General features: G+C 37.9%; 1 protein-coding gene across 4 annotated transcripts in view; it reads left to right on the forward strand.

Moving 5' to 3' along the window:
• The window catches only part of LOC108413631 (natural killer cell receptor 2B4-like), a 31,142-nt gene extending 7,366 nt beyond the window's left edge, over positions 1 to 23,776 (forward strand). The window contains exons 1-8 of one of the 4 annotated variants that reach the window (XM_017686245.2): positions 2,442 to 2,498; positions 14,174 to 14,467; positions 17,743 to 18,006; positions 18,149 to 18,256; positions 19,624 to 19,664; positions 19,838 to 19,963; positions 21,770 to 21,829; positions 22,040 to 23,776. In XM_017686245.2, the coding sequence (XP_017541734.1) occupies positions 2,444 to 2,498; positions 14,174 to 14,467; positions 17,743 to 18,006; positions 18,149 to 18,256; positions 19,624 to 19,664; positions 19,838 to 19,963; positions 21,770 to 21,829; positions 22,040 to 22,144 (1,053 nt within the window). In that variant the 5' untranslated portion in view covers positions 2,442 to 2,443 and the 3' untranslated portion in view covers positions 22,145 to 23,776. Of the gene's footprint in view, positions 1 to 2,441; positions 2,499 to 14,173; positions 14,468 to 17,742; positions 18,007 to 18,148; positions 18,257 to 19,623; positions 19,665 to 19,837; positions 19,964 to 21,769; positions 21,830 to 22,039 lie in introns of those variants that run through there. The other 3 variants (XM_017686247.2, XM_037531111.1, XM_037531110.1) reach the window with 3 other exon arrangements.
• The last annotated feature ends 2,645 nt before the right edge of the window (positions 23,777 to 26,421 follow it).

Here is a 26,421-nt window from a genome sequence, read left to right on the forward strand (position 1 = left end):
GAAGATTTCTACAGTCGCTGGGTCAAAACTTCATTAAAAAGTTCTCAAAAGGAATTAAAATAAAAATAATACATGCATATATTACACACACATATGTATATGTGTATGTGTGTGTATGTGTGTGCATGTGTGTGTGTGTGCATATATATATATATATATATATGCACCACTTTTGAGACACGCTATGTACAGTGGTAACTGAAAGTTTGTGAACCCTTTAGAACATTTTTTTTTACATTTTCTATGTTTAAGCATAAATTTGACCTAAAACTTAATCAGATTTTTACACAACACCTAGCAGTAGATTAGTAGATAAAGAGAAGCTGAGACAAAAATGAGACAAAAATATTAAAATTGAAGACAAGCATGGAACATATCCTGATTTTTAACATTGCATAACCATCTGCAGTTTTCATTTTAGATGAGCGTTTCCTTACTTTTGAGACCCATTTTCTGGACTTGCATCTATCTATCTATCTATCTATCTATCTATCTATCTATCTATCTATCTATCTACATATATATATATATATATATATATATATATATATATATATATATATATATATACACACACACACACACACACACTATGTCCCAGAGTTATTTTCTGGGTTTATTTCTTTTCTAGAAAGGCTCATATGGTAAAGGTGGAACTAGCCTTTTGTTTTTTCACTGCTTTATCAATACTTCAGGAAGTGCTGCAGAGTCTATCACTGGCAGCCAAGCAAACCAGCCATAGCAAGGCTTAGAGCATGTTGTTAACAAAAACATTCCATGTGTGAGGCAAGGCCATGTCCAATTACAGCCTTAAATAAAGCCCAAGAGTTTGTGTAAAAAATGCCATGTCTTCATCAGTAGCAGAAACAATATCCTGCCTCATATGAAACATTAAGAATTGTCACTACAAAAACACATTTTCTGCAATTAAGTATTTTTTGTGTTTTAATTTTTAAAAAATCATGTAGTTACAAAATTAGCTAAAATTGTCAGTACTGAATGAATCACTACTGCAGGGATGGTGCCTGAACTGCCAGAATGTAACTGCTGCTTCATTTAATGTGGAACAGGAAAACTTGAACAAGAAGCTGGCGAAAGAGAAACTGACTGTTTGACAGTTTCTCGTTGCAGATTAAATATATCAGGAAACCAGCTTGAGTGCTTTTAAATGTAGATAAGTCCATTCATCTCCAATTTATCCATGTTCATCTTAAATCTCTCTCTCTGCTATTTTTTTAGCTACTAGGTGAGATGTTAGGTGTTATTGTCTGTGTTGCTGTGTGTCCAAGATTCTGTGCATCAGTCTTCAACGTTAAAGGTTGGTGAATTAGCAGTTGTGTGTTAACTAAAGCGTTTAAGACCATTTATTGTGACAACTGTGATAGAACTGTGTCTTATAAATGAAATATTTAAATTTTAGCAATTTTATTTCTGCAGTTGACAATGTTTTGCTGTGCTATGTTGTTTAGTTTGTATTCGGTTATTTTTGTTGATTTCTATTAGGAAAAACCTGGAATGATTTCATGCCTTTGGTTGTGTAAGTTTGATTGTTGGTTACACTTCAACTTGATCTTTTTGTATATTTGCAGCTTCTCAATTGTATGTTTCTTTCTGGCCCAGGATTAAATGCTTGTTTACACTGTCAGTTGGGCCTGTTTGGTGTGTCAGGTGGAGATATTCTTATTCTTAGATATTCTTAATTGTGCTTTTAAAATAGGTAAAAAGTAGTGCACTGCTTTTCAAACAGTAGCTTAAAAGTAGCCACTACTTTTTCTGGAAAAGTAGCTAAATTGTAGCCACAAAAGTAAAAGTAGGGAAAGTAGCTACAATGTAGCTAACTATTAATCTTTCAGTTACTATCCCAACCCTGCACTACTGTAACATTTTTAAAATTTTGCAGGCATTATTATTGTATGAGTAGTCAATTGTACAATCATTATGTCATAGCTCGGGTGAGCGTTGGGGGCGGCTGAGAGGGTCTTGTTTCTATTTGTTCTTCTAGGTTAGCATCGCAGCCAGTTCCCAGCATTGTGGACACCGCCCGAGTTTCTGTTCCTTGTTTTGAGTTCTTTGTCATGCCCCCTTGTTTTCTTGACTCCACCCCGATTGGTTACACCTGTTTCCCACCTGTGTCGTGTTTTATGTCATTATCCCTGTTTGTACTTAAGCCCTATGATTGCCCCTTGTGTTCACTGGTCTTTGTTTCTATGAAGTGTTTGAATTATTTAGTCCATTGTGTGTTTCTACTCTGTGTTTATTTTGTCATGTCTGTCCTTCCTTTTCTCTGTGTTTCCTTATTGAACCTGGATTTGCCCTTAATAAATCTCGCTTGTCTTCACACATGTATCTGCCTCCTCATCGCTCCACACCGTTACACATTTGTTTTCTGCTTTTTTTTTCACTTACTTCATCAATTCGTCACCACTTCCTTAGTTCTCACACAATGGCGATGGTAGCGCAGCTGGTTTTTGTGCTCTTCAGTTTGGTCTCGTTCACAGGTAAAAAAAATATTCTTCATTACTGCGTATCAAATCAAAGATGTTCAACTGTATTACATCCAGTAATCATCTTCATCTGTAATGTGAAAATAGTTGATAGAAATCATCTTTTACTATGACTTAACCATACTAAATGATAGGTCGTGGAGGTTCACTTAAAACATAGGCTATGAAATGAGTAGAACAGATGGAACAGATGGCATACTCAATTATCAACCTATATACTATATAGAATAAAGCATCTTTTGGAAATGTTGACAAAAATTGACAGCTTCTTCAACACGAGGCATTTGGTTCGAGGGTTTCATCAGGAAATCACCCGACATGTTTCCTCTACTCTTCTCATATATATCCGGCACTGTGGACGTTTGTGGCTGTGAACGTTTATTTTTTATGGTCTATGAAACAGGTTAGGAAACTGGCAGATATTGTCCAGACATAGTGCACATATAGCAGAATTTTAAAAAATGTATGAATTATTTTAACTTCAAAGAAAACTTACTGTATTACTTACGTCACACAGCCCATATGGGAAAGAAAAAAAAAAAATATATATATAGTATGTAGTTTTAACAAAGCTTACAGATATAAATAAACATACAAGAACTGAATAAATGGTACTGACGTTGCATAGCCAAGTATGTATCAGTGGTGGACTGTACTTTAAATATTTCGGGACACTTTTTACTTTCAATCCACTACATTATGTTAAATCTGTCGTTCCTTTTGGCTTATGCATGTATAAAAACGTAATGTAACAAGTCAAAACGAAAGAAGCGTGAAGCAAGAACACCAATCAGGGTACAGGACACACTTTGTTTGCGCTTGTTTTAACCTGTTGGACATACCGACCCAGTGCAACGCACCGTTCTGTGATGTCATTTTAGGACCACTGTTCATAAAAATAGAGATTAAAGTCATAATATTTTGAGAAAAAAAGTCATAACACTTCGAGACTAAAGTCGTAATATTTTGAGAAAAAAGTGGGCTAACTGTAGGGGGCTGCCATAACATGTTGGGGTCTCGGTTGCTGTACTGGCACTGGAGTTCCATATACTCCTGTCTGCTTGTGGATCAAGCAACACAAGCATTCGCTTGTATGTGGAAGGGCAATTACACCGTCATTAACTTAGCTGTGGTCTATAGTTTATTCTGAGTTTAAACCTGAATGAGGGCTCTTAAACTTCACTGCTGTGTCCTTGGAAGATCACACATCTGCCAATAAATGGTGCTGTATCTCAGGTGTAACTGAGGTTTATCCTAAACCTGTTACAGACATTGTATTACTGAGTTGAAAGCCAAGAATATTATAACTGATGCATATTTTCAGATCAGATAACTTAATTTTCCATACATTGGTCTATATACCTTGTGTCATGTTTTGGGGACATTATAGCACATTTTTAATAAATGCTATATAGTTAAGTTAAACACACACTGAGGTACCATACTCAACTAGAGAAAGTGTTAATCGTTACAGGCTTAATTAGACTTTTTCAGACTGATTGTTCAGAAAAGCTAAAGATGACTTGTGTCTGTTATGAAGTGCTTCACACACTGGTAAGGAGTCAAGTGCAAGTTCAATTCCAGGTTCAGAGTAGATAACAATAAGCAGAGGGTGAGAAATCCAGAAAAGCAGGCCACAAATAGCAATCAAATCCAAAAGAGTAGTCAAGAACAAACAAAGTACAAGGTCAAAATAATAGAAAAACCGAATCAGAAATACTAACAGTCAGAAGTGCAGGTAGACCAAACAAGACTTCACAATAAACATGTGCAAAAGCAGCATATATATATATATATATATACACAAAATGGCCAACAAAAAAGGTCAAAGGGTCAATAGACCATCTAATATTCTGGATACAGTGACCTCCAGTGGAGGGGAGGGGAATGGTGGGCGGAAGATGTGACAGCGTCCAGCCTATATCACTGTTATGGGTTCCAAAGAGAAACCACAGCAGACGCATGTTTCATCTCATCAAACAATTATTCTCCATTCCACCACACCCACACAAGAAAGAAAGAAGGAAGGAAAGAAAGAAAAACAGTCCGCTAACCAAGTGGAAAAATTTGCAAAGCTAAGCAAAATGCCTGCAATGTCGTCAGTCTGGGGTCAGTGTGCAGTATTAAACAGACAGCTGTGCAACTTGTTGATTGCCAAATCGTGAAGCACTGCATGAGCAAAGATGATGTTTTTTGCCTTCTGTGGGCCCTACCCATGTCATGAGAACATGCCCCACACCACTAGCCTGCACAACTGGGGTCCATTGCTTCATAGGGTCTGCACCACACACAAACCCGACAAACAGCCCAAAACTATTGGTACCATGACTTATCGGGCCACTGTTGCCAGTCCTATAAGGTCCAGTTAGCCACCTCATGAGCCCAAGTAAGGCGCTGTGTCTGGTGTTGTGGTGTTAACAGAGGGACTCTGGTGGGTCTTCTGCTCCCATGTCCCATGGAAGCTAAAGAACACTGCACTGACCTGAGGGATATGTGTATGTAGCCTTTTGCATTGAACATAAATGGACAAATGTAGCCAGATGCCAGTCACAATCATTAAGCAACCATTGCACTGTCCACTATGGGTGGTAATGAATGTATTCTGAGTACACGTGTGGATTGATTAAATGTTAATTTGAGTAATATATCACCTGATTAATTTGAGAGATTTTATATAGCAAAATAATGTCCTTTTTATGCAGTGTTTGGTTTTAGTTTGCTGATGATGTAATTTGACAGCACATCCGGTTTAAGCAGAAGTTTAAGGGCGGATCAGGTAGACTTGTGCTGGTTTTGACAGAGCAGGCAGCTTTAATTTAAAGTGCAGCTGCATGAACCCATGAAGTTACCAGTTTAAAGTAAAATTAAGCTACTGTGAAGTTAGTGACAGAGGAAAATTGTATGTTTTGCTTGAGTTGAATAAAATCAGTTAAATTGCTTGTTACTAGGGGTGGGAATCTCTAGGCACTCACGATTCAATTCAATTACAATTCAGGCTCTGCAATGCCATTATAAAACGATTATGAATGCATCTTGATGCATCTTTTTTTCTATACAGGATTTGTATTTTCTCGCTGTGTGAGGACTTAGTAGTATTTGTAAGTATTTGTAATGACCCACAATGAATTTACTTCCAGTATCTTTTTTTTATAACTAAAACAAATGGAAGTGATGTGGCAAGTAAACTGGAAGACTCTCATTCAGAGCTCTTATTTGGGGCTGCCACTCATCTGTGATAAAATGCAGTTACCCTGAGATATTATTTTAAGGGAGGTCCAATGAAGACAACTTGTCTAAGTAATTAAAAAAAGGGTTCCTGTTATAAAATCTTTGGATGGAACCCGTCTTAATGCTTCTAATCTTCTCCATTTTCACCACATTACACAATTCTGAGATCCACAAAGGGCGAGAAGGGGGGATAGGAGATTTACACTTCAAAAGTATAAGTTTCCTAGCAAGGAAAGTGGCCATAGAAACAAAATCTACCTCCACAGATCTCAAAGTGGTTGGTTTGGGGAACATACTAAACAAGGCGATGAAAACATTTGGTTCAAGAGTTTGTCCCAGTATATCAGATAAAGATTGAAAAGTCTCATACCAAAATGAGTATAGTGAGGGACAGGACCAAAAAGAATGCAAATGGTTTGCTACTGCTTGGCGACATTTATCACAGATCGGATCAATATTGTTATATATACTTGAGAGTCTGAGTTTAGTAAAATGGAAGCGGGGAATAATCTTACATTGAATTAGCCCATGTTTAGCACATATAGAGATTCTGTGCACCTTCTGCAATGTGCGATCCCAAAGTTCTTTTGAAACAGGTTCCTCCAGCTCTGATTCCCAAAGGGCCTTGATATGCTCTAGGGATGACATTTGCAATAAATGGATCTGTCCATATGAATGAGATATTAGGCCTTTAGAAAAGGGATAATTGGAAAAACCTATCCAAAGGGGATGCAACTGGTAACTTGGGAAACTGTGGAACTGTGTTCTTTACAAAACTACGAATCTGAAGATATCTAAAAAAAAATGTAGGTTCGGTAAAGTGGAGGGGGGTATCTCTGTCAGAAAAATATCTTTGAGATGGGACACTGTATCTCAGCTCCAAAATGTCCAACATAGTGCGAAAGCCCTGGTTCTCAACGACTCAGAACGAAGCAAATCCTTGGTTGTGATAGAGTTTGTAATTTGCTTCTGAGTTGGGTGAAAGCTTTGACATTGCTTGCTCAATGGTCTTCTGGTTGGCAGCAAGTACAACCGGACAGAAAACGGGTGGAAACATGTAATAGGGTTTCATGTTTGTCGTTTCAAATATATTTTAGTTTAGTGTGACACAACTTGCATATAGTGTGACTCTTATTCAGGTCCTTTTTCCCTTGGTGTGCAGATTGCATGTCACCAAGCAACACAGTCTCGCCTGGCTAGTAGGTAACGAAAAAGGCAAAAAAAGAGACAAGACAAACATTTGAAGATGAATGGACTTTTTTGCATTCATAAACAGAGCAGTTGGTTTCATTAAATCTGCAACGAGAGACTGTCAAACACTAAAAAGTTGTGAAGATGAAGTCGCTTCTCTTACAAATTTTCCCAGTCCACCTTAAACGATGCCGCATTGACGTTCTGCCACCTCAGGCAGAATTTAAGGTGGAATGGGACCATTTGAACAAGAAGCTGGAGCATGAGAAGTGACTTCAGCCTCGTAAAACAGTCAAAGGTTGAGAGACGTTTTACAAGAAACTTCCACTTCCACTTTTGAAGAAAAGTTTTCTGGTGGAGATGAGGAGGAAATAGTTAAAGCTACAGCTGAAACTTAAAGCAGGACAAAGCAAGTCTGCAGTTTTGTTTATATTTTTAGCCTATACTAGGACATCAGCACACTGAGATGTACAACCCCTATTCCAATGAAGTTGGGACATTGTGTAAAGCATAAATAAAAACAGAATACGATGATCTGTGAATCGTTTTCAACCTATGTTCAATTGCATTGTCTTGCTGAAATAAGCAGGGACGTCCCTGAAAAAGACACTGCTTGGATGGCAGCATATGTTGCTCCAAAACCTGTATGTACCTTTCAGCATTAATGGTGCCTTCACAGATGTGCAAGTTACCCATGCCATGGGCACTAACACACCCCCATACCATCAGAGATGCTGGCTTTTGAACTTTGCACTGATAACAGTCCTGAGAGTCCTTTTCCTCTTTGGCCCGGAGGACACAACATCCATGATTTCCAAAAACAATTTGAAATGTGGACTCATCAGACCACAGGACACTTTTCCACTTTGCGTCAGTCCATCTCAGATGAGCTCGGGCCCAGAGAAGCCGGCAGCGTTTCTGGGTGTTGTTGAGATACAGCTTTCGCTTTGCATGGCAGAGTTTTAACTTGCACTTAAAAGATGTAGATGGAGCGATAAACTGTATTCACTGACAGTGGTTTTCTGAAGTTGAAGTCTCTGAGTTCCTGAGCCGATGAGGGAATATCCAGTACAGAATGATGTCGGTTTTTAATGTAGAGCCGCCTGAGGTATCGAAGGTCACGGGCATTCAATGTTGGTTTTCTGCCTTGCTGCTTACTTGCAGAGATTTCTTCAGATTCTCTGAATCTTTTGATGATATTATGGACTGTAGATGATGAAATCCCTAAATTCCTTGCAATTGCACATTGAGAAACGTTGTTCTTAAACTGTTGGACTATTTGCCCATGCAGTTGTTCACAAAGTGGTGAACCTTGCCCCATCCTTGCTTGTGAACGACTGAGCCTTTCAGGGATGCTCCCTTTATACCCAATCATGACACTCATCTGTTTCCAATTAACCTGTTCACCTGTGGAATGTTCCAAACAGGTGCTTTTTGAGCATTCCTCAACTTTCCCAGTCTTTTGTTGCCCCTGTCCCAACTTCTTTGGAATGTGTTGCAGGCATCAAATTCAAAATGAGTGAATATTTGCAAAAAACAATAAAGTTTATCAGTTTGAACATTAAATATCTTGTCTTTGTAGTGTATTCAATTGAATATAGGTTGAAAAGGATTTGCATATCATCATATTCTGTTTTTATTTGTGTTTTACACAATGTCTCAACTTCATTGGAATTGGGGTTGTACTAGACATTAAATGTGGCTCCCGAGGAGGTTTGATATTTGTCGAAAGGACAAGATGGATCTTCTTAACATTTAGGACTCCTGACCGAACCCAGCTTTTAATGCAGAGAGAGCCAGTCGGATTTCTCCCTCATCCAGTTGTGTTTTTTTCATGTGCCACCACAGACTGTCCGGGCGCTGCACTTCCACACTTCCAAGTTCTGCTTTTGCATTCCGTCAGCATTATGTTAGAAATTAAATATTTTGAAAATTTTTGACATTCATGAATCGATTCAGAATCATCCACATCTGCATCGCGATACATCTAAGAACTGATTTTTCCCCCCACCCCTACTTGTTAAGACAATTTTTATGTGTTAACTATCAAAATATTACTTCAGAAAACATTCAAAATGAAATTATGCATTTTTCTTGTGTAGGAACATATAAAGTAATAGAAACAAAAAAGTCTAGCACTTTACATTATCTAGCAAAGACATGTGAATATAAATGCTTCTACCTCGTCTGCATCATTTGGCCATGTGCTCTCATCCATATCACACCTAAAGTCCTCTCTTGCTTATAAGCTGAGCTGGACTCATAATGGACCATCCATTGTGATCAAAATAAATCCAGAATTGACCTCTTTTATAGATGATCAGTACCTGGGTAAGATTCACCTCAGTTGTGATTGGTCGTTTTTACATACATTCAAGCAGCAGTTTGTCTCTGTCCCTTTAATTTGTTTATTTAGGCTTTGATTGTTATCTAATGTAGTATTTATGGATTAGCAGTTTATGTTTATGCTATTCTGGACTCAGGTGTAACAGTTTTGAAAAAGTGTTTGGAAGTATTTGCAGTTTGAGCTACAGAAATTTTGCTTTGTGAACTAAGTATTAAAATAATTTAGGAAGCTGTGGTCACTGAATGCATACTGTATTCCAACAAGGAAAAACCCGTTCATGGTTTGATCGAAGCAGAGTGCTGTGTTGACCATGTGACGAGTTTTTAAAAGGAGGACTGCACTGAACATGTTTATTAGCAGTTGTAAAAAAACTGCAATATCTCTGTAGTTTTAGACAATAAGGTCAGATGAGGCAATAATGGCTGTGCCTATCTACAATGCCTTGAAAAAGTGCAGTTAGCAGCCATGACCTAAACCCACAAATGTTTTTCTTAGTCAGGAGTTTTCATGCAATGAGCAATGTCAGCACTAGTTTAACACATCATGTGATAACATGTTTTTGCACATGTGTTTTGATTGTTTTTACAATCGATATATGACTGGAATTTTATCCATTTGTATGGCAAACTGAATCGTAATTTGTTTTTGATCGTAATTGGTTATGTAACCTCTACACTCAAAATAATATATTTTAATTAATTAACTGCGAAATGCTTGAATATTAGACCTAGTTACTGTGGCTTCTTGGCAAGGGTAAAAACCATTTATACTCATACAGACTTGTAGTTTAATGATTTATGCATAGTAATTCCTGTGAAAAAACTACAGGGGTAAACATCACAAAATATATTGTGAAAATACATAAATATATGCTAGATAGAACCAAGAGACCCCCAAATGATGTACACCACAATTCAAATCCTGAATAAAATTAAACAAAAAAGAGCCATATAATAATTCTGGCCCAGAGAAATTACTCAATTCTCATTGTGTTTTCCATCTTTAGTTCAGTTATACAGTGTCATTAAAAAGTATTCACACCCCTTGAACTTTTCCACATTTTTTCACATTACACCCACAAACTTAAATGTATTTTATTGAGATTTTACATGATAGACCAACACAAAGTAGCAAGTAATTTCGAAGTGAAAAGAAAATTATGTATGTTTTTCCAAACATTTTACAAATAAAAATCTGGAAAGTAAGGCATGCATGTATAAGCCCCCCCGATTCAATACTTTGTTGGACCACCTTTCATTGCAATTACAGCTGCAAGTCTTTTGGGGTATGTCTCTACCAGCTTTACACATCTAAAGGCTGAAATTTATGTCCATTCTTCTTGGCAAAATAGCTCAAACTCAGTCAAATTGGATGGAGTGCATCTGTGAACAGCAATTTTGAAGTCTTGCCCCAGATTCTCAATGGGATTTAGGTCTGGACTTTGACTGGGCCATTTTAACACATGAATATGCTTTGATTTAAATCATTCCACTGTAGCTCTAGGTGTATGTTTAAGGTCATTGTCCTGCTGAAAGGTGAACATCTGACCTAGTCTCAAGTCTTTTGCAGCCTCTGACAGGTTTTCCTCCAGGATTGCCTGTATTTTGCTCCATCCATCTTCCCGTCAATTCTGACCAGCTTTTCTGTCCCTGCTGAAGAGAAGCATCCTCACAGCATGATGCCGCCACGACCATGTTTCATGCTGGGGATGATGTGCTCAGGGTGATGCGCGGTGTTAGTTTTCCCGCACACATAGCGTTTTGTATTTAGGCCAAAAAAGTTTAACTTTGGTCTCATCTGACCAGCACAACACTATCTTCCACATGTTTGCTGTGTCCCCTACATAGCTTGTGGCAAACTGCATCAGGTCTTCTTATAGCTTGCTTTCAAAAATGGCTTTTTTCTCACCACTTCCTTAAAAGCCAGATTTGTGGAGAACACAACTAATAGTTGTCCTGTGGACAGATTCTCCCACCTGAGCTGTGGATCTCTGCAACTCCTCTAGAGTGACCATGGGCCTCTTGCCTGCTTCTTGCCTGGGCTGTCAGTTTAGGTGGATGGCCATGTCTTGGTAGGTTTGCAGTTCTGCCATACACCTTCCATTTTTGTATGATGGATTGAACAGTGCTACGTCAGATGTTCATACGTAGTTTGGGATCATTTTTATAACCTAACCATGCTTAACACTTCTCCACAACTTTCATGTCTGGTGCTTTTCATGTTGCTATTTGATCACTAATGTTCTGCAGCAAGCCTCTGAGGCCTTCAAAGAACAGCTGTAGTTATACTGAGAATAAACTGCACACAGGTGGATTACTAATTAGGTGACTTCTGAAGGCAATGGGTCACACTGGATTTTATTTAAAAGTATCAGAGTACAGGTGCTAAATACAAATGCATGCCACACTGTTCAGAATTTAATTTATAAAAAATTTTGAAACTATGTATAATTTTCTTTTCACTTCACAATTACTTGCGACTTTGTGTTGGTCTATCATATAAAATCCCAATAAAATACATTTTAGTTTGTGGGTGTAACGTGAAAAAATGTGGAAAAGTTCAAGGGTTATGAATACTTTTTCATGTTAGACTAGTGCAGACATTACTTATTGCATGAAAACTTCTGACTAAGAAAAACATTTGGGTTTAGGTCGTGGCTGCTAACTGCGTTTACTTTCTCTGTGTTCACTCTATGTGAGATTGTACAATTAAGATTTTTACAATTTATCCAGTGAAAGCACTATAATATCAAATATGATGAAAACAGCATTAGAGACATGGTCGCAACATGGGAGGGCATACATTTTGTCAGAATATTACATTTTTCAAGGAAATAACATAGGATCTCCACCAGTTTTGTCTTGTGTATGTGGTGTGTGTGTTGGGGGGGGGGTTCATCTTGAGAAATATGTGAGAACAATAAAGCTTGTTAGTGTGTAAATCACAAATGACAACGGTGTGTTGTCTGCGTTTCATTATACACTCCCAAAGGTTAGGACACTGCAAAATGTAAATAAAACAAAATGCGACAATGTGCAACTCATTTAAACCCTATATTTAATTGAAAGTAGTACAAAGACAAATCAAATGTTGAAACTGAGAACGTTTTATTGTGTTTTTTTTTAATATATGCCTATTTTGATTTGATCCCACAAATACATTTAAAAAAAAGTTGGGTATTATGTACTAGCTGTCTTAGTACTATGTACTATGTTGTCTTTCTATGAAATATAGGGTTTAAATGATCTGCACATCACTGCATTTTGTTTTTATTTTCATTTTGCACAGCGTCTCAAATTTTTTGAAAATGGGGTTGTATTAGTGGGTGTTTTGTGTATAGAATGATAGAGCTTTCTATATGACAGCATGTGGAAAAACAGGTCTATGTGATGGTCCTTGTGTTTACTGTTATTTAAAACAATGTTTATCAGATGTGCAATGTGTGTGTATCTGGAGGTTATTGCCTGAACATTTTCCAAAATAGTGCAATCTAAAGCAGCAGAAGACTGGCACCATGAATAGTTAATGTTTCAGCAGCATATTACTTTATTTTACATCCAAAACCCAGAAAACTAAAACAAAACTCAAAGCTGATTAGCTCTCTGGGGCTTTTAACTAGCTAAAGTTGAGTATCTCAGCTCATCAGTCTTTTAACCTGCTGATGTCCTTATTCTGCTGTCTCACATGGTAGGGTCCATGCACTGCCTTCCAGAGGTGGACGAAGTACACAAATCATGTACTTGAGTTAAAGTAAAGATACCCAAGGTAAAATATTACTCCAATGAAAGTAGAAGTCCTTACTCTAGACCTCAACTTGAGTAAAAATACAAAAGTATTTGCCTTCAAATGTACTTAAGTATCAAAAGTAAAAGTACTAAAAGATTAATTATGGCTCTGATGTCCTGTTATCATTTTTATAACAAGACTCGCTTCATGAACTCATTTTAGGTGAAAATCCTCCAGTGTCTCTCTTGGTAAACCAGTCTTTTAATAGAACGTCATTATGATCATAAGCACAAAACACTGAAGGCAAACAGTTTCTATCTGACGCTGAACTGTGTGCTTGCACTGGGTTGGTATGACCAACAGGTCATAACAAGCTCAGAACAAAGTGACCACTGTGCCCTGATTGGTGTTCTTGCTTTGCGCTTCTTTTGTTTTGATATGTTTTTATACACACAAATACCAAAAAGAACGACCGATTTCTCAAAATGTACTGGAGTAAAAAGTAAGATATTTGACTGAAAGTAAAAAGTCGCCCAAAATGGAAATACTTAAGTAAAATACAGATGCACGAAAAAACTACTTAAGTACTTTTTTTTATCATTACTTTTTTTAATTTGTGATCTTAATTTCTTACCATTTAAATCTCAAGTTCTATTTTTATCTACTTTTATCTTTTATTGAATGTTATTTTAAAATTTCTTTTAATTTAAAATGATTAAATGTAGTTATTATTTTCTTTGTCATGTCAATCCCTGTTTTTGTAAATGCTCGGCTATATTGAAAATGAGGGTTGCCCTCAATGTACTTCCGAGTCAAAATAAAGGTTGATTGATTGATTGAAGTACAGTAACTAATTACATTTACTTAGTTACTGTCCACCACTGCTGCCTTCCCACCACAACTCGAAACTGTAACTGATGCCTGAGCAAGAGAGTGAAGGGGGAGAAGAGAAAGAGACAGTGTGAGAAAGAGAGGCTGGAAAAAAATCACAGATAATTTGTTGTGATGATGGCATTTCTTCTACTCTAAGAATTGTATATATGTTTTCTAAATAATGTAATATGCAAAAATGCAAACTGTCACAACATACAAAAACAACTTAACCAAACATAACAGACCTGCATAATAACACAACCAGAACATAACCAAATGCTCTGACTTTGTTTTCTCTCTACAGAGTCCAGTGATGTGTTCAAATTGGTTGGCAGTTCTGTTCAGCTGGGTACACAGCATCCTGTACCGAAGTTTGATGACTTAACCTGGGTTTTAAACACAACTAATGTTGTAAAATATTTTCCTCAGTTTAAAACAACTAAACATTACACTGGTTATGAAGGTAGAGTGGAGTTCAATGAGGAAACCTACAGTCTGACACTGAAGAACTTACAGAAGACTGATAGTGGACTGTATGAAGCAAAAGTGTCTGGTGAAAAGAACAAAGTTGTTGCTGAGTACAGACTCTCTGTGTTGGGTAAGTCTTATGGTGTAAGATTCAAAGGCAGGAAAATTGCATTCTGGACACAACACTGTTGCTGTCAGTCAAACCTTATATGTCTCTTTCTTTAACAATGTACATACAAAGTCTGCTAAGATCTAAGGTCTTGTTGACAAGAGAGGACTGATTACTTTAAAACATATTGCTGTTACGGGACATTCATAATCAGCGTTAGTGTACTACAGTGTTACTTCAATAACGTCATCCTTTACAAATTATTAATTACTTCTCTCAGACTATAATATGATTACTCGTTACTTCCTGTTAAAACTAATTTCACTTCTCATTAGAACAACTTGATGAGGAAAATGAAAGATTTTACTCTCTAAATCCCATAAACTGTAGATCTGAAGAGTACAACTGAAATTGCAGCAGCCCTTTCAGTACTTTATTCAGAAACAAACAGCCCATCAAAGTAAAAAAAAACAACAAAAACACACATTTAACAGACGTTACTATGCCTGCCCTTACTCTGAAAAAACATGCTTGTTATACTTGATTAAAATTCAAGTGCCATTTGAAAACATACCATTTGAATTATCCAGTACAAACAGTTCATATACCATTGTCTCACAATAGAATGATTATGAATAAGTAAATCTTACAGAGCTCTTACCAAAAAGAGCAAAAATTGTGTTAGGCCTGTTTATGTGAGCTTGGGGCTCTCCTTCAGCATGAGGACAGCACTGCTCATATTAATATATACAATCACCGCCCACTTTATACTTGCTAGTAAAAGGTTGAACCTTAGAACTGCCTTAATTTTTCATGGCATACTTTCCACAAGGTGTTCCTCAGAGATTTTGATCCATATTGACATGATAGCATCATACAGTTGCTGCAGATTTGTCGGCTGCACATCTATCATGCGAATCTCCCGTTCCACCACATGTCAAAGGTGCTCTATTGGATTGAGATCTGGTGACTGTGGAGGCCATTGGAGTACAGTGAACTCATTGTCATGCTTAAGAAACCAGTTTGAGATGATATGAGCTTTGTGCATTATCCTTCTGGAAGTAGCCATCAGAAGACACTGTGGTCATAAAGGAATGGACATGGTCAGCAACAATACTCGGGTAGGCGGCGGCATTTAAACAATGCTCAATCGGTACTAAGGGGCCCAAAGTTTCCCAAGAAAATATCCCCCACACCATTACACCACCACCACCAGCCTGAACCGTTAATACAACACAGGATGGTTTGTATGCTTTCATGTTGTTTATGCCAAATTCTGACCCTACCATCTGAATGTCACACCTGAAATCGAGACTCGTCAGAACAGGCAACATTTTCCCAATTTTCTATTGTCCAGTTTCGGTGAGTTTCCTGTTCTTAGCTGACAGGTGTGGCACCCGGTGTGGTCTTCTGCTGCTGTAGCCCATCTTCTTCAAGGTTCGACGTGTTGTGCGTTCAGAGATGGTATTCTGCATTCCTTGGTTATTTGAGTTCCTGCTGCCTTTCTATCATCTCGATCCAGTCTGCCCATTCTCCTCTGACCTCTCACATCAACAAGGCATTTTCGTCCACACAACTGCCGCTCACTGGATATTTCCTCTTTTTCAGACCGTTCTCTGTAAACCCTAGAGATGGTTGTGTGTGAAAATCCCAGTTGATCAGCAGTTTCTGAAATACTCTGACCAGTCTGTCTGGCACCAATAACCACGCCACGTTCAAAGTCACTTAAATCACCTTTCTTCCCCATTCTGAAGCTGGGGCTGCACTTCAACAAGATGTCTTGACCACCTCTACATGCCTAAATGCAATGAGTTGCAGCCATGCTGATTAGCTATTTGTATGAACAAGCAATTGAACATAATATATATATGGGGGGGTCCCCCTCAGTCCACTTCAAATCCACCTCAGTGTGTAACATTAATAATAACGCAGATGGTTATGGCTACTGTGCCACGTATCAACAATTGGATTGCTCACCGTTCAGCTTGTCCAGGAGGAGACCAAGCAGAGCGAGCAAGGTGTTTATTGTCTCTCGCCACATCACACCATTTTATAATGTCCTGTTTGATGTAAATTATCAAATCAAATTGGAAAAATGGCAAATCATTTTGCGTGACGTCAAGGTTAAGTTCACATATATGCTGCTTAAAGTTTTTGCACTTTATATACATACAAAACTCTTTCCTGTATCCCTGATGCAGTGTGTATAATTAAAGACATATGAATAACGCAAGTAACAGAATTCTTATTAAATAATTTACACTTCTGCATTACAGGAGAATATAATCACTGTAATATGTTGCTTTGTACTATGTGACCACAGTACTGTTCATAATATTACTGTAATTTAATCAAACAATAGAAAATAAAGCATTTGTGTATAAATGACGAACACTCATTGGCAGGTGCAATACTGTATTATTAACCTGTTTCTGCCAGCCTCATAGTAGCTGTTCCATCAACAGAAAAGAAATCATCTGAGGGATTTTTAACTATTATATATAGATAAAATATTATAATATTTCAACTATAACTCCATTATCAGATTAACTAGGACCCTGTTGGCTCTCTATGTGTGAAATGTTGTGACTGTGTTGAGCTGCTAGTGAGCAATGATGGGACTCAGGATGAGAACTCCTTGCTATGAAAACAATTCGGCTGAGGTTAAACAATCAGCATAACAGCATCTTTTTTCATGTCAAAAAATCATTTACATCTGTTATAATAAAGTTTTCATTTAAACACAATTTAAACATGTTTATAAATGTTCACTTCCTTGCTTAATGATGAAGATGAAAATCCAGTTCACTTATAGTTCTGTAAATTAAACTACTGAAAATTTCCTTTGAAAGACTGAATACAGTGTTAAGATAAAAAATGTATAGTAGGAAATCTGAAGGATCTCCCTAACATGTGGGATTTACATTGTAAAGCTACTGTGAAAATGGGTTAATGACCTTTTTTAGGATTTCTAGTCTGTGTTTCCTTAGTATTGTGCATTATGTTTATGTTCTCAACCACTGTAAGCATCTTTGGGTTACTGAAAAGTGCTGTGTTATTATTATTATTATTATTATTTTGTTGTTGTTGTTTTTGTTGTTAAGTAGTAATATGTAATATGTCATATTTGAGTCCTGGCCTCTATGACTAAGTTTATGGAACTTCACCACATCCTGAGACAAATAACCAGATACTGAAGTTACTAAGTCCTAATAATCTCTCAAACTCATTTACTGTTGTCCGACTTTCAGTGTGATGACCTGCACTTCACTGATCTGAATGTCTGTATACCTCAGATCCAGTGAAGGCTCCAGTCCTGACTCACCAGCTAAGCAGAGACACCTGTAACATCACTCTCACCTGTAGAGGTCATGACCTCTCTGTCAACACCAGCTGCTATAATGAAACCTGTCAGGAGAACGAAGTGACATCACCTGGAGGCATCACCCTTTCCCTGTCTGTCAGTGGCAGCACCATCATCTGTAACCATAGCAACCCAGTCAGCTGGAAGACGGCTGTTTTGGAGATGAGAGAACTTAAACAACACAGTGCTGATGAAGGTACACACACCCACACAACACATACATACACACACACGTGCGCACACCCACACACACATGCTCAAACTCAAACACATCCTGTTTAATTTAACCAATTCTGTAATTCTGTTGTAAAATTAACAACAGTCTTTTTCCCCGTTAGGAAGGAACACTGTCCCAAGTTGGCAGTGGCCTCTCGTGGCTGTCATAGTGCTCACCATCAGTGCAGTTATCTTCTTCTTCTTGTTATATAGACGGAGGAGGTCAGCAGGTATTTTCTTTGTTTATTTCAAATGCATGCGCAATGAGATTTTAAACATTTCTCAAACAATATCTTTTTTTTTTTTTTTTTACAATTTTCTGTCAGAACAGCTTTAGAAATATGTGATGTAGGAGCATCGTTTAAACAGCTGTTAGCATTAGTTGGCTAGTTAATGGAGTTGTTCGATAGCTTCAAGAAACTCAAGTTTGTTGTCAGTGCTCAGGAAACAGACAAAACCTAACAATCTTGAAGGGGTGGGGTGGGGTCTCCTTTTCAAGCCAATAAACCATCTTCTGTGTTATCTTCTTTATCCGGTGAAATCAGTTGTTTTAAAGTATGTCACTGTGTAATCAATGATATGTTACTGTTATTTTGATTGGCTGTGTCATGAAAATTGTTCCTCACAAAAAAGTATTTGTATAGCTGAAATGATCCTAAGTAGCCAATTTATTCACTGTGGTGGAGGAGGTTTACACATCTGACAAATATTTCATTTTTAAGATCAGAAATTCTATTTGCAGATATAAAAATGAAAATTCCACTATTAAAAATTAAATTTCAAATTGTAAAAAATCTTTTTTTATTTGTATGAATTTAATTTTCACTAGTAAATGTAATTTTCACATGTGTAAATTGAATTCCTTTGTGAAATCTATTATAAAAAACAGGAATAAAAGCTAAAACTGTTTGCAATAAAATCTATTCAAAATTCATATAGTTAGAGTCTCTCCATGTCAAATTACTCTTCAGTGATTTGAATTACAAGCTAAACCTACTTTCCATAAACGGTAGTGGATTTGTGAAATCAAATTTATCACAGGAAGATGAGGCCATTTTAAAAACATTGCCATTTAAATCTGTCAATCTGAAATCCTGCTCAAGCAAGTCTTCTGTTCTTGCAGCAGCAGGTAAAAGGTTTTCCAGGGAAATTACCACCAGAGGGGGTAATTTGGTGGGATTGTGTTGTGTTATGAATCACTATCACCATATGTAAATGAGATAAAAGCCCACAACTCACATCACACAAGCACTGAAACAGAAGGTAGTACTTGTTCTTGAATTAGAAAACATGTCACCACCACGGTATTTACTCTTAACCTCAATTTAAATCTGCCGGCGCATGTTCGTAAAAGAGTTGGGACAGGCTGGTGTGGATCTCACAGGAGCTGTGGAGCAGTATGGAATGGTGTGCTGTGTTAAAGTCCTCCTATTTACTCCTTTACTCTTTGTAAAATGTCTGTTAGTGTCTAATAATTGTAACTTTGCTTGTAACACACACTGTGCATCTGTAATGTTTAGCTGTTAGATGAAATAGCTTTAGAAGTTTAGGATTGTCTTTACAGTATATTTTTCTTTATTTACTCAAAACTTCATAGGTCACATAGAGTGTGAGAACACAGTCTATGCAGAAGTCGAGGTAAGATTTTGATTATTCTTATTCCTGTAGACATTTAGACATTAATGACAGAAAATGCTGTAATTCATGGATGTAAGGTTTAAATTGTTCATTTGTGCCAAATCTTCTTCTATGGAAGGTAACATGAAACACAAGCTATAATAATTTGATAATGATGATAATCATGCTTACAGAGCAATGGTGTAGCAAGAGCATCTACCCAGCTGGAGACTCCATCTACTGTGTACAGTGCTGTAGGGAAGAAACCACAACCTACAACTAATGGACAGTCCAGTCAGACTCCAGTTACTGAAAATGAGGTGAAAATGACCAACATATACAAAAAGCAGTCATTTAAATTGACGTCTGATTGATAATTCATAATGAGTTGTTTGATGCAGTTGGATCTGTGAGCTTAAGGAAAATATTTGTGCGACCATTGCTGGTCATTTTCTAAAAGGCCTGATTGGAGCTGCAGTGTAGAAAAAGCTGTCTGCTTTGTGTTGGATGAGCCTATAAACGGTGGTCAGTTTTGCATGGAACACATGGCATCAGAAAATACTGCAACTGTCAGAGCTCCTCCAGAGGAAACCTAATGACTTTGGATGTTATTATTTCTCATAAATCAGAGTAGAATAAGATCCATGAAGAATGTTTTGGTAATACAGCTTGTTGACGGCTCCTCCTTTTTTTCTGCATCATTTAAACCTTAAGCCTCAGTAACCAGCACAATTAATACACAGTTCTACACACAGTTTGTGTGATTAGCTAAAGGCTTACATTATTTTCAGCTACATTCAGAGTGCAGACACTGACCACATCATGGCGTGTTTTGTGCTCCTCCGCCCCTCTGTGTGAATTCAAATCTATCTTGACTGTAATTGTATTATTGAGTGTATCTTATAAAATACTGAGTAAAGGTCAGAGATCACCTTTCACTTTTTAAATTTCCAGTCAAATAGTTATTCATTTTCAGCATCAGGAAACAAAGCAGAATTTTTTTTTTAGACGTCAACAGCAAACTTTTTTCAGTATTTTGTTTGTCCACACTTTATTACACCTTCCATTCTTTTCAGGAGCCTATCTTTATGTTTTTCTACAAGAGTACTTTTTCCACAACTCACTTGAGTTTTGCATTGTCCTCTTGTCAAACTCAAAGAATCCCAAACACATTCAGTAATGCTAAGGCCTGGACTCTGGGGTGGACAGTGCATTGTTATGAGACCATCAGAAGCTTCTTTGTCTGATTTTCTCAGTGCACATCCTTTGCAGATCCATAAAGCTGAGATGTCTTCTCAAAATGGAAGGATGGACTGTTATGTTTCACTTTTATTGATCCTATAAAAATACATTTGTCTTCGTCATTTTGTTGCCTAACTACGCAGTACAACATCACCAGAAGAGCAGTGAAAGGTTCAGGAATTCTCAATCAGTTCTAGCATTTGAATCCCTAACCTTCCAGTTGCTGGCTCTCTAGACTACCACCCACCTTATCTGTGGATTTTTCAGATCTGATGCGAGAGTGGGGCTTGATTTTCTCTTCTCTCTCAAAGAGGAAAGCTTTAGATAATGTTTATAAGAAGGAAGCAGTGTTGATGCTTTACCAGGTCTTGCATGGTTGTTTAGAGCTCCATCTTCTCTATATTTTTCTCTGTATCCAGTTTGGAAAACTCCTTTTCCTTTGACTCCCCCCTTATATATCTCTAATCATCTCAGAAATATCTCCTGAAAAAACTTGTGCTTAATGGATGTTTTGAAATTGAAATGAAGGGTGGTCTCTGACTTTTGCACAGTACTGTATTTAAATGATCTGTAAAACTGAAAATGTATTTTCTGTGAAGACAGTTCTGTTCTAACATGTTCTGTTCTGTTCTAATATGATTATTTCCCAACTTCTCTCAAATTTGTTTACACTTTGATTCTGATTTATTGCTATAGCCTGTGATCACATTTAAGGATTTTATTTGACTATTTTTTGTTTGCTTGATTAAGTAACACTACTATTAAACCTGAGCCAGTCCTTCAATCTTGCAGTAGAGACGTATATGTGCAATAGGTTTGAATTACACATGGTTATTGCAAATAATACTTTTTATTCATCATATTCTTTTCTTGAAAATTTTCAGCAGCAGTTGACCTCACTGGACCCTGAAGTTCCTAACACCTATGAACCAGTTCCAGATCAGGTAAGGAGAACTAATAGCACATTCTTTCAATTGTAGAGCTTTTTAGAAGCTTCAGTGTTGTTATCCATATAAGAGTTCATGATACATTTGTTGGCTGAGAAAACCTGTAAATGTGCTTCATTGCAGGACCATTTTGATTTGATTATGGTTCTGCAAATGCTTTGAGTGTTTATTAGTTGTGCTTTTTTCTGTGTCTTTTTTATCACATAGATGCAGGTTAAGAAGCCTGAAACCATTTATGCTGCAGTTTCAAAATCCAACAAACCTGTGAATGAAGCCAAAGTGAATGAAGCCGCACCAGATGTGAGAAATTAAAGCCACGCTTACACAGCTGTCCTAGAAGACTCCCCTTGATTTCACAGCCATCTTGTGGGTGTCCACACACTTACATTTGGCCTTTCTCTGATGTGGTGTGAAAGACTTTGGCCCACTGCTGAAGACAGCAGATCTATGAGTCTACTGTGTAAAGGCTGAATCCAGGTCTTTCATTGACAACTTTTTTTCATGCAATATTTTAGTTTTACGCTAAGATACAGTCTTAAAATTGAGCAATTCCAGGCTTAGATGTCACATTAGGCATGTTACGACCCCCAGTCGTAACTGCCCTTCGTTGTGCCTGTGGCCATTTTGTGTGTTTTTCGATTATTATGTTGTGTGCAGGTGCATGTTTGGCCACTCGAGGGCACCTGGCAGTATAAGAGATGGCTTAGCTACCATCTTGGGAGACTTTTTCCCTTTTGATATGATCTGGATGAACACCTGTCCATACCAGCCAGGGACTCTTTACATCTGTCTGATAGGCTTTTCTGCTATTATCAAAATGTGACTGTTTGATAATGCTCTGAGAGCCTGAGCTCTGCGAGCAAATTTATTGAGCATTTGAAGTAAATAAACGTGTCATTTTCTGGTTTAAACGGTGTTCATTGTCTGGTCTGACAGCAGGTCTGGGGAGAGAGCCCGCTCCCAGTGTCTGTTATGGCCTGACTCTAGACTGAGTCGGACACAACAGTGTCTAATGCAGAAACTTTGTAATTATTTTAAGCAGGCCTTGTTCACACCCTTTTTGGATGACCCCCCCTTCTTGCTAGCTGATTTACTGTAAGATTAGAGGCAAAGTAATGACAATGGCTACCACAAGCAGTCTAAATATCTTTATTTTGTATACATCTTATTGCTGATGATTGGATGTTTGTTTGGGATTCTAATTAGTTAAATTACAAATAATCTCACCATTCTGGATTCAGGGCTCATCTCATGGTGCAGTATTTCTTGTTTACCCCACTAACTTTGGGCTTAGTAGGATTTAACCCTGGTGACTAGTTTGCTAAGAAGACCAGAAGTGCCTGGACCCAGAGACCCAGAGGCCCTATTTGCACAAGTGCCATAGGGTGCCCACTCCTCAGCAGCACACCCGCAGTCTGCTCCTCAGTATACAGACATGTGGACTCAAGTCATGTGACTTGGACTCAAATCCAACTCCCGTCACAAATTTCATGACTTTAGACTCAAGAAAACTGCGAAAGACTTGAGACTCAACTTTGACTTCAACACCAATGACTCAGACTCTGACTCAGATTTGTGCCTCATGACTCAGAAAGACTCAAGACTCGAAGTGGAAGAAACATGGACAGGGTCAGATTGCAGATGGAACTCAACTCAGTTGATTCTTCTTCATATGAATGGATTCCTTTCCTGCTGCAAACTGAATAAACAGCAATGTCATCAGATGTCTGTTACTGTATTTATGCTTGGTTTATTTCAGAAGAGCAAGAGCTCAAGTTCACCTCCAAATGCTGGAAACAAGTGAAACATCAACAGCATTAGTGCACCCTCGTTCAGCACTTAAACTCTTACTGGAGAAACTGACCAGGCGAACTGAACCTTTTCCTCATGGTAGTTAAACAAAAAAAAAACAGCTCTTTATGTTCAACCAATTTAGCAGCTTCTGCAGGTAAAAAAGTGCAACATTCACCACAAGGCTGAAGTTGTCAATGTTATTCACCAGCTTAATAGACGAGTTTGCCGTTCCACCTTAAATAGTGCAGTAATGAGGTGCCAGAATGTAACTGCTGCACCATTTAAAGTGGAAAGGAAAGTTAAATGAAAACATCAACTTCAGCTTCGTACATTCACCATCATTCTATGTGCCCAATGTTCCCAAAAATCAGCAAAAATTATATATATATATATATATATATATATATATATATATATATAGCTTAGTAGTACTTTGTGGCATGCGCTCGCCCCTGGCGATGATGGTCACGAAAGTCAGCACCAGTGTCCTCGTCCTCCTCCCGCCATCACTCTCATGACTCGCGTCCATCTGGAGTACTTGGGCTTTGTGCTCCACCCCTCCACCCTTGCGGCTCTCTCCCTGGCGTCCTCACTGAGGTTCGTCACTGCTGGGTGTTTGGGCCCCGCCTTCCTGCTAGCTCTCGTAGCCGTCATCTTCGGGGCGGGCGTATGCCACATGCTTTTAAAATTATTTTCATGTGTAGTTGCACTACTCTTTGTGTATACCAGTATGCCTGTCATGGTTATCTGTGTACCATGGATTTTGTATTTTAGGTAGAAAGGGAAAAAATAAAAAATAAAAATGTATATACAACCATACTCTTACCATTATTCAGTGTTATGGCCTTAAATTAGCTGAAGAATGCAGACTGACTTGTTTAGGACTCAACAATTAGGACTATCTTGACTTTGGACTTGACTCAGGACTTGATTGTCAAGACTTGAGACTTACTTGTTACCACCTCTGTCAGCATACCCTGGTTTGGTTGCACCGTTTCCCCTGGCACATCAGTAGACAAAAGTACACAACTAAATGAAAGGGAAAAATGTGAAATGTCCCAAATGTGAATCCTAAAGTGATTAGCTTTTTTGTAAAATAGAAAAATGTTTTTGCATCTTATTTTATTCATTCATGGATCTCATTTCATTTGTGAATCGCATATTATTTATTTGTGAATATTGTTTTATTTTTAAGGATCCTGTTATTTATTCTCAAACTATGAAACAAATATTACCCCATAAACATACCTTAGAGTCAGACACAGAGTGAAATTAAGCTAACTTTACTATGTGTTTTGAAGTTGCCATATGAAAGATTGATATGAAGATATGAAGACTGTGCAATCAGTTTGCTCTTTCAAAGGCATTTTATAAAATTGCAGATGCCACCACACTGTGCTGTGAACCGGTGCTCTTCATATATAGAGGTTAAAACGTTTAAGAATGTAACATTTTGAGTCAGGTCTGTGCGGTGCTGAAGATTGATGAATTTATGAAGCATTTGGAGAAGATTACAGCTCCTGTTGTAATACAGGCATTAGTGAAGTTTTTTTCTACTTTTAGGTTGCCTAAAATAATCCAGACCCATCAGGGTACTAACTTTTTATCTAGACTCTTTGCACAATTTCTGAAAACTTTGAATATGCTCATTGTATCATATATCTTTCATTGTAAATATTGTTCTTGTATCGTACACTTTTGCAACTGCAAAGCAAAATAAAGAAAAAGCATTGAGTGAAATCGCAACTACTGTGTACTTGTGTCCTTTCCTTCTGTCTCCCATCACATGCCATGTTATTTCCTGTCCACCCCTATTTACATCTGAGGGGAACATAACGCTGAACTAACGCACAGATATGCTTTAGCTTTACTCTAAAAGGAAAGAGTTTGTAAGGGTTTGTAAGTTGTTCTTCCGTTTTGTGATGAAAATTCAATTCAATTAAATTTATATCAACATAGCACAACATTATAGAAATACTTGCAAAAACACTTTAAAGACAATACAGTATTCTTCTTCTTCTTTCGGCTGCTCTCCTTAGGGGTCGCCACAGCGGATCATCTGCCTCCATCTTGCCCTATCCATTGCCTCCTCTACTTTCACACCAACCATCTCCATGTCCACCTTCACTACATCCATAAACCTTCTCTGAGGTCTACCTCTTCTCCTTCTACCCGGCAGCTTCATCTCCAACATTCTTTGCCCAATATATCCACTATTCCTCCTCAACACATGTCCAAACCATCTCACCCTGGCCTCTCTGGCTTTATCTCCAAACTGCTCCACCTTCACTGTCCCTCTGATCTGCTCATTTCTAATCTTGTCCATCCTTGTCACTCCCAACGAAAATCTCAGCATCTTCATCTCCGCCACCTCCAGCTCAGCCTCCTGTCTTTTAGACAGAGCCACAGTCTCCAAACAATACATCATAGCAGGACGCACTACTGTCTTGTAAACCTTCCCTTTCACTCTTGCTGCTATCCTTCTGTCACACATCAGCCCTGACATCCGTCTCCACCCACTCCATCCTGCCTGCACCCTCTTCCTCACCTCTTTTCTACACTGTCCATTGCTCTGGATGGTTGACCCAAGATATTTGAAGTCATCCGCCTTTATGACCTCTACTCCTTGCATCTTCACTTTTCCACCTGCCTCCCTCTCATTCACACACATGTATTCCGTCTTATCTCTACTGACCTTCATTCCTCTCCTATCCAGTAAAAAACCTCCACCTCTCCAGATTCTCTTCCACCTGCTCTCTACTCTCATCACAGATTACAATGTCATCTGCAAACAT

The sequence above is a fragment of the Pygocentrus nattereri genome, chromosome 19 (assembly GCF_015220715.1).
Source record: "Pygocentrus nattereri isolate fPygNat1 chromosome 19, fPygNat1.pri, whole genome shotgun sequence".
Lineage (NCBI taxonomy): Eukaryota > Metazoa > Chordata > Actinopteri > Characiformes > Serrasalmidae > Pygocentrus > Pygocentrus nattereri.